The 14,546-nt window shown below is 30.9% G+C and overlaps 1 protein-coding gene and 1 non-coding gene across 2 annotated transcripts; both read right to left on the bottom strand.

Annotated features, from left to right (window-relative positions):
* Nucleotides 1–2,723: 2,723 nt before the first annotated feature.
* On the bottom strand, nucleotides 2,724–2,807 carry TRNAL-CAA. Its single transcript has one exon. It is a non-coding gene; the product is annotated as a tRNA-Leu (tRNA).
* A 115-nt stretch (nucleotides 2,808–2,922) lies between these two features.
* Nucleotides 2,923–6,734, bottom strand: LOC120266382. The gene is made up of 7 exons (XM_039274006.1): nucleotides 6,424–6,734; nucleotides 6,266–6,342; nucleotides 6,034–6,168; nucleotides 4,507–4,561; nucleotides 4,256–4,343; nucleotides 3,383–3,481; nucleotides 2,923–3,292 (listed from the first exon to the last, which is right to left on the bottom strand). The coding sequence occupies exons 1-7, from the start codon at nucleotides 6,705–6,707 to the stop codon at nucleotides 3,164–3,166; spliced, it is 867 nt and encodes a 288-aa protein (XP_039129940.1). The 5' UTR covers nucleotides 6,708–6,734; the 3' UTR covers nucleotides 2,923–3,163.
* Between the last annotated feature and the right edge of the window lie 7,812 nt (nucleotides 6,735–14,546).

Here is a 14,546-nt window from a genome sequence, read left to right as displayed (position 1 = left end):
ATTTATTTAAAAAGACCAATTGAATTTGAGTTTAATTTTAATTTTAATTTTTAATCCAATAATTTCTAAAGAGTTTTGGGATCTAAATTAATCAAAATATAATGTATTATTGTACTAGTAGCTTAACTTAGTCTGCTTCCACTTAATAGTGTATGTTTGTGTGTAACTAACCTAGTTTCCGCTTAAATAACTCAGTTTCTGCTTAAGTAACCCAGTTTCCGTTTAAAATTGTATGTTTGTGTTAAACGCTACTCAGTAACTTAAACATGAACCAATATTATTAAACATAAACAATTTTTTTTTAAACAGAAAATACCTAAGTTACACAAAAACACATATATTTAAACAGAAACATACTTTAATCTAAAGTTTTTCTCCTAATTCATCTCTGTCTACCTCCTCCGCAACTACATTCTCCCTCTCCTTTGTCTCTTCAACCAGAAACTTAGTATGATTCTCCAAGTTCTCACCTTCCTCACTCTTCTCCTTCTCCTCTTCCAATGCTACTAGCTCCTCAACCTCTCCAACGATCTCCACGACCTCTTTCTCCTCAACCCCAACACCGGCAGAGCTTGTCTACGGATCCAACTCTCCACCAACGGAGTCCTCTAAAGGGTTCTCCCGACTTCAAACCATTGATCTTTGTGTCTATCGCTTTATTGCCGCCAAGAAAATAAAAACAACAGTGCAAACACCCATAAATCCAAGAACGATTGAGGTCCGCTCCGCGATGGTGCACTCAGTCGAACTTCCACGCCTGCGCGGCGGATCTAGGTGTCTCCACCGTGACTCCGATCTCCAGATCGGATCTACCAACCCAACCCGAGATTTCACAGATTCCAAATGGAACGAGCAAACATGCCAAAAAAGGACAACCAAGACTCGGTTAGAAGAAGACCTTTCTTACAAGTAGATAAAAGCTCGTATTAGTTGCGTTAGTAGATGAAGGTCATTGTTGTCAAAAAAATTCCCACCCAACTCCGTTTAGTCACCTTAACGACTTGAAGGGTTTAAAAAAATAAGTGGAGAGAAAAGAGGGTGTTTTTGGGGATACCAAAATTAGAGAGGGGAAAATGTATATAAACGAAACTTTCAAGGGGTATTTGGCAATTAACACTATAAATTATATATTAGTTTTTTTTTTTTTTGAATTTTTATATGAACTAATAGTATCAAATTAATGCAAATCTTTGGAACTATTAATAAAATAAACAAGAAGAATGTCTTTGCTTAATAATTTCATCTTTTGGTGTCAATTATGTTGTTATGTTGAATTAACAATAAACTAATAAGTTTATTAGTCTTAAATACAACAATAGCTATACGTGTCATCAAAATTAATTCTACAATTTGTTTGGCATGATTTTTTTTTCTACAATAATGATTATTCACATGTTAAAAAAAATTTAAAAATAAATTAGTTTCAAAGAAGTTTTTATTGAACATATTCATAATTTTTATTGTTATTTCCTGTATAAAATTTTATAACTAACCAAATGACCAATAAGGTCATTGATATTTGTCCTATTATAAAAACCGGATGTGAAACATTTAAGAAGTACCGAGTTTAAGTTTTTACTTGATACGGGTTTGTTATCTAAACCACATATTAATGAGTGATATATAATACACAAATTGAATAATTAATTTTTGATAATAATGATACACAGGTTGGATAATTAATTTTCTGACAATAATGATACACTGGATAATTAATTTCTAGATTTGATAATTAATTTCTGATATGTGTGCATAGCTTATTGCTTTTGTGTAAAAAAAATTACAACTGTTGAAGAACAGTAAATAATTTGAACGTGAGCAGTTGGTTGCTCAATAATTTAATGTACCGACTCTCAGTACTGAGTATATCATAATGAAAGGCCATGAATATTTACATTTAAGATTTTTACTTTTTTAGAAATGCATGTGAATTAATTTATGATGAAAAATCCATAAAATAATGCAGGTGTTATGGTGGTTTTTTTCTTGTTTTAAAATGAAAGTTGAATTATTTTGCAAAAATAAATAATTTATTTATAGATATGTTTTTTTGTCAATATGCCTTTGCAAAAAGAAGAAATTTCTTACATATTTATGTAGAATGATATTTGCTTATATTTTCTTAAAATCATTCTTATTTATTTATATGTTTTCAGAACAAAACGTAATTAAAAATTTCTACTAAAAATATAATTATTACTTAACTTTTTCATTCATTTTAAAAAACAAGAAAAAAATTGAGAAAAAAATAAATTATATTTGATACAATTTGAAAGTTCGTTTTCAAATTTTCAACAACAATAAATAAATCTCAAAATATATAAGTAAAAACAAAGACAATTACCAATTATTCACTTTTACAAGGTATGTAAATAATTTTCTTTAATAAATATATTGAAGATAGAGTGTGGATTTGAAAAAAAAATAATAATAATTCAGAACTACAAAAATCTTAGGAAGTTGCATGAAATGTTTTTATAATAAAAGTTGCATGAAATGTTAGAAGTAAAAAGCACTCAAAATCTTTTTGTCTATTATTTAGCAAGATATATTTTCTTTATCAAAATATAAAAAAATTAAGAAACTCAGGATAGTAGATTTTCTTATTTTCAAATTTTGCACTCAAATAAAATTCATATTTTTTTTATAAAGAAATAAAATTCATATTCGTTAGCTGTACGCATATATATATATATATATATATATATATTAAAAAGGGAAAATGTCAGAAGTGGGATTTGAACCCACGCCCTCTCACGAGGACCAGAACTTGAGTCTGGCGCCTTAGACCACTCGGCCATCCTGACTTTTGTGGCTAAATGTTAAATAAATATTTTATTTCATTAAAAAAATCCATTAATTAAGTAATGCACGCACAAATAAATAATAATAAGTAGGAGCATTCATAAATTCAACATCAGATTTGAACAGCAAAAAGTCTGCTATGAATTTTACTGTCATTGTGTTTTAATAACATTCAATCTGATGGTTCACCTTGCAAAAGCTCTACAAATTGAATTAAAAAGCCCTGCTTGTTTGTTATGAACTTGCACTGCTTGCATAGGCACAGACAATTAACACTAATCAACAGCTTTACATGATTGAATGAGAATTAAAAGTTGCAATAAAAGCAGCTATTGAACTAGTGAATTTTAAGCTCTCCTCATGATGATTGCAGAGACTGAAGTGCATTATTGTTGGTTGTGTTCTGATGTTTAACAAAGGTCCGAAGGCATCCGTTGATGATCCGAGGAGCACAGCCATCACAGAACCGTTTTGCAAGATCGACCGCCTTGAGGAATTTATGACATTTGATTTAGAGATAGGATGATGATAGGATAAATGATGGTGTGATATGATAACTAAAGGGATTAAGGCTAACCTCATTAATGACAATTTGGTGTCGAGTTCCTATTACTGTAATCTCTGCCATAGCTATATGCAGGATGCAGAGTTCCAAAATTCTCCCTGCAGGCTCATCCTGTGGTCAAAATCATAACAATTTAGTTCAAACAAATGATCGGCAAAAATCATACTAATTGTACAAAGGAGAATATCAGATCATAGCAAATGGGATGGATTCAGAAGCATTTATGTAGCAAAAATAGTAGAAAACACTGCAAAAGTTTTTGGACAAATGATTAATCTAAGATCGATTCAGCATCCAATTTAATATAGAGAATTCTATAGGACCTACTCTACATCATGGTGCTGAACAGATATATGGTTTACAACATACTTTAGTAAGTTATAGGAAATCTATTAATTTAAGGATCGTCATTTTGTTACGCCTACTTTACACCCATCTGACCAGATAGGTTCATTAATCCCAGAAGTTGATGTATTTGCACCCTTGAAAATAGAAAGTTGACATTTGTTCTGCAGTATTTACTTGATGTGTTAATGAACTAGCATCCGCTAGCATACTATGTGTTCAGTCTTTCAAATACTTTTATAAACTATATGACTTCCATCAAAAAATATCAAATCTTCCTGAAAGCTAAAAGCTAGATGTCCAAATTTAGCAATTAGACATGAAATGTCCACATGCATATACATGTAACAAATATCCCATATTTGTTTATCAATGTTAGAATATGCTGAGGATGCTATGGTTCGATCAAAATTGTGGAGGAGGACGGAGGCTAGAACAAGATATGTTGTGCAACAAGAACCTCTATTAAGAAAAAATCATTCAGTATGTCATCAATAACATTGTTTTAATTTGGGAAAAGAAAGGTGGAAAAAAACATACCTTCCAATTTTGGGGTATAATTTTGTCAATGACAAGGACATGTTGATTCCACCTATCAACAACTGCTCCCAAGATGTCCCTTGTTAGACTGCAAACAAAATTCTTCATAATTAATATCGCAAGCCAACTAGGCTAACAAAATATAAAAGCATTGAAAAAAAACTCAGTCAAACTCGAAGCTTGATGCATGCAATGTGTCTCTCATTTAGAAAAACATGTGTTAAGAAGAAAGCAAACAGAAAGGTATGTACCGTAAGACAAATCTATTATACACCACCTTCGGAGGAGCTGAAAGGACTTCTGCTTCTGAAAAACAGGTGACAGAAGAAACCTTAATGCATTTATATTTGAGAAAGGAACTAAAGAAACACAAACAAGGAAGTTTATATTTAAGAAGAAAAATATGTGAGTTGACAGTACTAACAGTACTGTTTTATGGTCACAGTGATAGTAAAATGCTGGCCTTCAAATACTCGTTCAACCAAGATATATACATGCTGAAGATGTACAATTCGGTGGCATAAAGACAAAAAGAATTAATAATCTTTTTCTCTAAGTTCCTAAGAAAGCCAATTGATGATTGCTGCTTTGCTGGGTTAATTTGTATTTTTATTCCCCATGGATGAGATATGATGCTTCTGCAGTAACCAGGACATCTCAGCGAGCTTCATGAACTGGACAGCTTGTTTGAAGCTTTTATAAATATTTCAGAAGAGAATCCAGGACTTTGATTACCTCATAGGCTGAAATAGCAACAGAAATTAAGAATTTAAAGCATCCCTTGCTCTTTCTCACAAATGATGATTTAAGCTATCCACCGTCAAACACGGAAGCTTGCTGCCAAATAACATAGGAGATTACACCCTAAGGTAGTGTGTTTGGCAGCAAGAGTAAAGGAAGAATAAGCCATTATCATGAGGAATAACGGGCAAATAGCTGAAGAATGAAGGAGAACAAAATAAACTTTTCTATTCCTTTATTTTCAAAATAAGAGGCCTTTTTCTCTCGAGAATAACTAATCCACCCCTAGAGTGGTATTAGCTTATTTTCGAGATTATTCCTCTCTCCTGCTAAACAGGGGTTCAAGAATAACAGGTGTTTATTCCTCAGGTATCCCCTTATTTCTTATTTACTATTCTCTATTCTTGTGCTACCAAACATTGCCAAGTACTTGAAAATTTTGGCAAACCACATGAACTCTCTAAAAGAGTGACAATGATAACGTCAATAGGAAATTGCTCATGCACATCCATAACAAATTTAAAACTCAATGAACAGATTATCTTGTGATTCTCATGTTTGCCAGCCTAACTGAAAAGATGTGCCAAAAATGAAGATAATTTCATATTAAAGAAGATGGGTAAACATATTGTAGTTTTCTCTTCTTCTGATTTTAACTACTCTAACATTTTATTTTCTTCACCAACTTCATTTGAAGCTAATTTCCACAAAAGCCTAAAAAGATTATAACCAATTTTAAAAATCAGGACTTCAGATGAAATGGATTCTAATAATCTGGAATGCCATCTTTATCATACCACTCATTAAGAGGGCAAGCTACATAATTGAACAGTTAACTATTTCACACATTCAAAGGAAAAAAGGCTAGCAAAGCTCACCCTTCATACAATACACAAGTTAGTCTAAAATTTAACATTTGTAATTGATATTTATCAAATTAGAGCAGTGTTAGTGGCAAAAAGGACAACAGAATAGACTTAGATGGATCAATCTCAAACGAAATGAAGTTTAGAAAAAGAAAAAAAGGAGCACCATACCATTGGCAGAATCCTTCTCATTCTTGAGCATTAGTTCACTTGCCTCTTCTTCAGTCCCTGCTTCAACAGGTGCTCCACCAAAACTCATATGATCATACCGCAGCAACGAAGACTTATCAAAAACATATCCAGGATCTAAATACACAAATGCATCAACAAACAAAGAAAACAAAACAAGACAAGACAGCACAATGTCCAGAGACAAACAAACAAATTGAGTAAATCAACAAACCTCTTTTGGCATTCACTCTTCTATCAAAGAGACGAACAGGATCAGAGCCTTCCAAGCACGCAGCATAAGCAATCAACCTACCACTCAGATTCTTCATTGAATGAAACTCAAAACAACAAAATAAAAGCTGAAACTTTTAACAAGAAACACCAACTCACAGCGAGAGCTCCCGAGCAGCCCTGGGGCTGCAAAACCTCCCACTCCTATCAACCTTGCTGGGATTCCCACTGGGAGTAGAACCTGAAGCATCAACAGCTTGTTCCATGGCTTCCGCCACAGCAAGAGGAGGGGAAAGGCGAAGAGAATTCCGAGAATTTGAAGCAAAGGTTAAATCTTTCGGGGATTTAGGGTTGATACTAAGGATTAGAGAACGTCTGGAAGAAGGGAGAGAAGAATTGCAAGGATTGAAGGGACTAGAGAAGGAAATGGCAGCAGCTTCCATTGTTCTCCTCTTCGTCTTCGCTCTCGCTCTCGCTCTGGTGTTTACTAAGATAAGGTTCTCAAATATTTTTCTTTGGTTTTTTTTTTGTTTTTTTTTTGCGTTTATCTCCCTGACATTTTTATTTTACGAAAACCACCCTAACTTCTTCATATTACATGCATATATTTAACTACTTGAAAGCAAGGCTTTTTTTTTTAATGTTAAATTTTTAATTATGATTAATCATAGATTGATTTTAACCAAAGTTGTAAAACTTTGATATTATTAATATTAATCTTAGGATGAAAGTTTCTAAAAATAGTTTAAGAAGGGTGTATTAACAAAAATTTTTAAATTATGAGGCTTTTGGAGGGTGTGTGTTAAAAAAAAATCTACAAGTCTTTGTCAATAATAGCTATAGGGACTTTTGGGCCCATAGGCCCACCATAAAAAAGTAATATTTACAAAATTTGTGTTCGTTTGGCACAAATAAATAACAAGGGTCTTTGGTTGTGAGCGCGGACTTACAGCTCAAACTCTATATTAGCTAAATGAGAGAACACGAGCAAATTTGTCTTCTTTGCTGTGCACATACTCATGAAGTTAGCATCACTAGCTCTTCTAAAAAAAAGTCTTCCCAATAATAATAGCGAATATATAATTATATAATCCCCTAATTTATAAATAAATAATAAATCCTATAGTTTTGTATGGGATTATTTGATAAACACTATTGGGTTTTTATTGTTACTTTAGGATTAATGTTAGATTGGACTTAATTAAATATAACTCTCAATGCCAAAAGTAATGAATTTTTTAATTTTTATAATTTTTTTTTTTAAAAAAAGAGTTGGTTCAAGTGGCGGGACGGGCTTGGAGTTTGAATTATTTATGAAAAAACACTCATGGTGAGCGGCCCCTCTTATAAATCTCTTAGTAACTCATTTTTTTAACTAGTAGACTGATTAATTATAATTTTTGATAAAAAAACATTATATATAGACCAACAACAAACATCATAGTTCCAAGTAAGTGGTGGATCTATACATCAAACCTAAGAAGGGCGAGCTTTGGGAGTAGGATGAGATATATAGTGGGGCCTAAGTGGATGTGTGGCCATTCACTGAGAGATTTAGTTTTCCCCATCATGATAGAGCGGGAAAAAAAAAATCCTTAGATCTCACACTGCAACGAGGATGACTAAAGAAAGCACTTCCACCCATGGCATCCCAATTTTGATAAAATTAAATTTACTAATTAAATATAATTTTAATAAAGAGGTAAACAAATTATTTATTTATTAATAAATATAAATATATTTAGTAGTGTGTGTTCAAATATTAAGATTTGCTTATTTATTTTCTTAACATTTTATTTTGGAATTGCGTTCTATTTAATTTTATATTGTTGTTATTGTTATTATTAGGTTAAGTTTTTATTTTATTATCATCACTATTATAAAAATAATATTATGAATTTATTTTTATTAATTTTTTATATTCATTATTATATTATTTTTTAACTTACATATATGATCAAAAATCTTCTAAAGAACCACCCCTGATGGGTTCTTCCAATACCCTTGAGTTTCAACATCAAAAGCCGTTGGAGTTCCTCCCAGATACATAGCTTAACTTACATACCTTGACCCGGCTCAATATTCTTGGAAAACAATCGAATTTAGGACTTGGTGGGTCAGCAACTACTGTATAATGTGATTGAGAAGTCTCAAGTTTGAACCTCTCAACTCGGATTGCACTAAGTCTTCTGTGAAAAGTTCTGTACTGGTACATCTCTGTACCTTATTGTCATTTGATTAGACGTCTCTCGTCTTTGTTAATAAATAAATAAATAAACAAAATACCGTTAAATCTATATTAAGCTGAGTTTTTAGATACATGATGAGGTACCTTTAAATCTATATACATGTAAAGATATATATATATATATATATATATATATATATATATATATATGATACCTTTCCTTTTGAGATCTCTATCTATTTATCTCTCTCTTTTTATATACATAAAAACACATATATTTATATATTAATATACACCTTTTGAGTAAGTTGACACAATGAATTAGGTTTGAATTCTGCATGCATTATATCCATAGTAGGTTGTGAATTAATTTTAATTCTTTGACATAAAAAATATGTGTTAAGTCTGATGACGTGAATTGGCATTTATATGACAAGTCACAGTGTGACATGGTCGAGAGGATGGTGACGTGGCATGCGATGACTCATCTAAAAGAAAATGTGACTATGCTGATGATGATGTGGTGAAATATTAATGAAAACTTCAAGGATTATGAAGATCAAGGTGGAGAATTTATTTAGTAGATATTTCTCTCAATGGAGTCATGTGATGATAAACTATTTTTGGAAAGTACATCAAGTCTATAGGATCTCTTCAAGAAATGTAAGTTTTATTTTAGGTATGATTGTCTATTTTTGGTAAGATCCGGGATGACAATTCATATCTTTGATAGAACTCCTTTTTAGAAAGATCTATTTGAAGAGAGGAATATTCTATCAAGATCATGAAGATTGTATGAAGTTATTAGAAGACAAAAGTTAAACTTGATATGAAGCTATTAGAAGACACAACGTTTAGTTTGGTGTGAAGCTATTTGAAGACACAAACTAAATAAGGTAAGAAGACATGCCAAGGATATTATCAAAAATCATATTTAGCAAACACAATTTGAAGAAAGATCCAAGAGTTATCTATGGGCGGAACTATTTATGGAGACTTATCATGTGAGGAGATTGTTTGAAGATTGCATGAGATATGATTGAAGATTTGGAGATCCATGCATGGATGATTGAAGATCATGCTTAAAGATATTGAAGGCTAAACTTGGATGAAGATGAGATTAAGTTTAGTAACAATATTTCCATGAGTCAAACGAAGATCATTTGGGAAGACCAAACTTGGGCTAAGTTTGGAAAAAAGATAAGGAGATCTTCGGTGGCTATCTTTGGTGAGATGGCTGCGTGTGCCTTGGGGGGCACGTCCATCGGGAGAGGGAGACCTTCTGAAGTGATGTGAGGAAGGAAGCAGCTGCAGGCAAGAGGAGCTCGGGTCGAGTCAACTGCTACGAGGTGGACTGAAAGAACCGGGAGGTTGAAGGTCGTAGATTCAGGTACATCTAGCTAGAACTCAGTCATGTTCCGTAAGGTGTGCCATGTTGCAACTGGGTGTTGCAACATCTAACTTTGGAGGTGTCCAAGTTAGGAAGCCGCAAAGAATTTTAAAAGAGGTAACTTTATTAGACGTCGGTGTGTCTATATAAGAGATCCAGCTCGAAGATTTAGGATGAGCCAACCAGTGAGAGACCCTTCGGTGAGAGTTGAGTGTGTGGCCGTCGGGCAATCTAGAGAGGATATTTTTTGTATTGTGAGAGTGAGTGAGTGTTGTACTCCTTGTTCCTATACCTCTTTTAGTGGATTGTTTCTCTAGGCCTGACCCCCCAGATGTAGGGAAGGTTGTGCCAAACTTGATTACCAATTTGCTTGTCTCCTTTCCCTTGTTTTAATTGTGTGTGTTTGTTTAATTCTTGAGTGAGAATTTGAGTGTCATAGCCCAACATACACACACCGGAACCATCAACATGTATTATTACTTTTGCATATTGTTTATGTAATAAGATTGTCCACTTAGATATCATACTCTATTAAAACTTTTAACAAATAAAACTTTTAAACCTGCTTGAATAATTTTGTACTCATTTTCATTTTTTATTTTGATTCAATGATCAATGAAATCAGAGTTCATTGTAAATATTTGATCCGCCCTTTAAAACTTAATTAGAACCGATTGGATTAAATAAATAAATATTACAATCAAAGGAAAAAAACACAGAGGATCTTGCTTATAAAATACACAAGTGAAGGTACACATTACGGGTCTAAATATTAACTTAAAAAATAAAAATAAAAACTTGTGTAAAATAGCATACCCTATTTCTCACAAACAAACATAGCTAGTCTTTTCATATATTTATCTGTGTCTGTGTGTGTCTTCATTTGACCACTGAAGCTTCTAAGCATCTTCCGTGGAGGAAAAATATAATAAAATAAAATAACTACAGAAAATCATAGATTTGATATATAATTAATAGGCATGAAAGGCATGTGTGAAAATCTCAATGCCCAAGTATTGCCAATAATAAAATAGTGAACATATAATTATACAATCCCCAATATTATAAATGAATAATAAATCTTATGGTTGGTATTATTTGATAAATATTATTGGATTTATTATTATTATTTTGAATTTTAATATTAAATTGGGCTTAAATTTTTTTTATATAAAATATAGGCAAATCATGTGTTAGGAATGTGTACAGAGTTTGAGTTAATTATTTAACACACCTACTTCATTATCCTGTATAAATTAAGATTAAAACATATCTTCTCAACATGATGCAAACAACATATATTGGGAATTCGGTATTAATAGACCAAAAATATTGTTGAAAATTGGTCTTAAATATAACTCTCAAAACCAAAATTAATTATTATTATTTTTTTAAATATACGTGTTTCACTGGTGAATTAATGTTTAAATAAGAATACAACATAAAATTCCTTGTTCTAGTATTTGGAAGGAGCCGGCCATTACCCTTAAGCCATTTTAATAAAAAAGAAGTTTTATTTTAGTATAAAATATATAATTATAATTAAGGTGAGATAATATATGTATTCCATAGATCAAAGGTTGGTATGATTAATTTCTATTAATTAAATTTAAATCAACTATTATATTATCCATACATAACTTTATTATTAAAGCCATGCGGTAATCAATAAATCATAATGGACATATATATATTAGATATTGATTTATTTTAAAATTTAATTGAAATGGAGTTAATCATTGATCTTTGATAAAAAGGATTATACATAGATCAGGCTTATGAGTACCCTACCTGGCTATCAAGAGAAGAATGAAAATAAAAAAAAAAATTATGTAAATTTTATGATTAGTTTAACGTTTTAATTAATTACTCTAGCGGGAAGGGATGTATCCCTACTTCAGCATATTGTAATAAAGATTGTTTGCATAGACATCGTAATTTATTTAATTTTCTAACAATTAAAAATTTTAAACTCGAACAAACAATTTTGTATACTCTATTTATTTAAATCATAAAAAGAATTAAAATTATATATATATCATATATATATATATATATATATATATATATACTTACAATTACAAAGAACAAGGTGTACAAATGAAGGTACTCCTCATGGGTCCAAATATTAACTTTAAAAAAGAAAATCTTTTGTAAATTAAACTATCTGTCCTATTTCAATTCTCACAAGCAAATATAACCAGTCTTTTCATGCATTTTTCTCTATGCATGTGCGTCTTCTTTTAACCACTGAAGCTTCTAAGCATCTTCCACAAAGGAAACAAAAATAAATTACCAGACAACTAAACATCTGCATGCATGTTCATGCACGTTAATTTGGACTACTATGAATAAAATAAAACGGCATGCATACACATGCATACAATACTTTCCTTGTTTCTGTGAAGTGGCAGGCAACTAATGACAGTGTAAGAATCTTTGTTGGATTTGAGCTAGCTGAAAGATTTCACAGTCTTCAATATATATATATTTATATACATTAATTAAGCACTAATTAAATCTTAATCATGAATGAAATAAGATAAGAGTAATTAATTCATTTACAGTAGTAAAGAACAGCAGCTGCATCAATGATTCAATGCTTCAGAACACTGCATGCATGAGAACAATCTAAAGGTCTTCACTGTATTGCATGTGGATTGATGATCAACTCATGAAAAGGCTGTATATAGGGGTGAAAATTAAGTTATGTGACAGGAAAGGTAGGTAACTTCAATCATTAAAAATTATTTGTCATTTTGCTTTGTTTGGTTCCCAAATATTTACTCAAAAGAATAAATTTTTTATGAGTCTTGGATCATATATAATATCAACCTCTCGTTTTCATCTTCAACAATTCAATTTACTTAAAATGTTAGTGCCACCAAAATTATTTTTTTGAAGTTTTTTTAATACTACAAAAAAAAAAATACAAATGACATGGACAAAGTTTTAATACTTTATTTAGAAAAAACAAAAAGATAATATATATATATATACTTAGATTTTTTGGTCCGTGATTAATTTAAAATACAAATTTTAAAAGTTTAAACAAGCTAGAAGTGTTTTTTATGGGAGCTAAGAACTTTCAAATCATGGCCGTACGTGTGGAATTTTTGATTAATTAAACCACATCGTTGTAGGAATCTTGTTCACAGGTGTTCTTCCAAAGGCTGTCAGTAAAAGTAAAATAGAAGACATGTTAGCTAGGGTTATATGTATATATAATAGCAACATTTTTCAAGAATATTTGGCAGTCATTTGTGAATATGGTCAAAATTTTCAATCTTGTTGAATGGTGTTCTTCCAAAGGCTGTCATGCAGAAAATCAAGAGTACTAGTGAAGTGAACTAGTAGAAGACATGTTAGGATTCAAAGTTATCCAAAATGAAGAGATGATCACAAGGAGCATAGTGTTGATGTTTCATAAAGGTTAGAGTTTGGAAATGGTGCCATTACATGATGCCCATGCCTGTATCTTGAAGAACTAAAATGATAAACAGTACTGCTGTTTTAATTGCATGCAGATATTTGTTGTCAGTAGTTAATTGTTTATATCTATATATATGCATGTATGTATGTATGTACATGTTTTATTGGAGAAAGAGATGGTAAGAAACAAGCACCGAAGTTTGTGAGTTAAAAAGGAGATCGAGATTTGGTCTCATTAGAAGTTTCGTGTTTCTAAGTTCAAAGTTAATATATATATATATATATAGAATTATACTTTTTGAGATCATACAAATTTTGTCATTAATTATATATAGTGGTATTTATAATATATATATAATCATAATTGATGTTTTTCTTTTCATATGTCTCATGCACAGTTCATCAGTACTTAAAGCAAGTAGAAATGAATTTGTTCCATTTAATTTGATGCAATTATATATGTAGCTTTATAGTTTAGAAGTGTTTGAATTGCACATTTCTACCTAATTTGAAGTTTATGCAGGTGCATGGGAAATAAATATTTTAATTATACAAATAAAATAATATATTAGATTTGATTAATCCACCATAATACAAAAATATTTTCATCAAATTAAGGCTGGAAAGTGGAAAGTACCCTTTTATATCATTGTACCTTCAAACATATTCTCATAGCACGGGAGAAAAGCAACCATCAAATCATCAATAAATTAACTAGCGAGACCTTTATTTCTAATCACTCTAACGTACGTGTCTATTAGCTCATAATAATCAAAAATATATATAGAAACCAAGAATGCAAGCTAAATTTGGTGTTGTTATATGTATATAAACAAGCGAATAAGAATGATATCAAAATCATTTTGTATGTATGGTGCTCAATATCACCCAGAACCAATGGCGGAACCAAAAAAAAATAAAATAAAAGGGTCCTAACTCAGAACTAAAAATAAATTTTAAAAATTTATTAAATTTTTAAAAAAATATATAGTCAAATTAGTTGAATGACATTATTGTTTGCTAATTTCTAATTAAAAAAACAAAAAAGGTTATAGGGATACAATCATTAACTTTTTTTATGTAAGACTATGTAAAAAATTAAGACACCAAACAATAAAATTTTATAAATATTATATATATACATCTATTTATTTATATGTTACATCTATTTATTTATATGTTATAAAAAGAAATGCGCATGGGTGGAAAAGTAGAGGTTGAATCACATGTCGAACAAGATGAGGGGCATGATATATACTTAAATAGTTAACA

This window comes from Dioscorea cayenensis, chromosome 8 (assembly GCF_009730915.1).
Source record: "Dioscorea cayenensis subsp. rotundata cultivar TDr96_F1 chromosome 8, TDr96_F1_v2_PseudoChromosome.rev07_lg8_w22 25.fasta, whole genome shotgun sequence".
Taxonomy (NCBI): Eukaryota; Viridiplantae; Streptophyta; class Magnoliopsida; order Dioscoreales; family Dioscoreaceae; genus Dioscorea; species Dioscorea cayenensis.
This window is presented reverse-complemented; position numbering and strand designations above follow the sequence as displayed.

What these genes read in the sequence shown, in the direction of transcription:
- LOC120266382 (XM_039274006.1), bottom strand. Translation starts at nt 6,707, where the DNA reads ATGGAAGCTGCTGCCATTTCCTTCTCTAGTCCCTTCAATCCTTGCAAT. An exon ending in TATAATAGATTTGTCTTACG is followed by an intron (nt 4,344 to 4,506) that starts GTACATACCTTT and finishes TTTTGTTTGCAG; the next exon opens with TCTAACAAGGGACATCTTGG. An exon ending in TTATACCCCAAAATTGGAAG is followed by an intron (nt 3,482 to 4,255) that starts GTATGTTTTTTT and finishes TTTTGACCACAG; the next exon opens with GATGAGCCTGCAGGGAGAAT.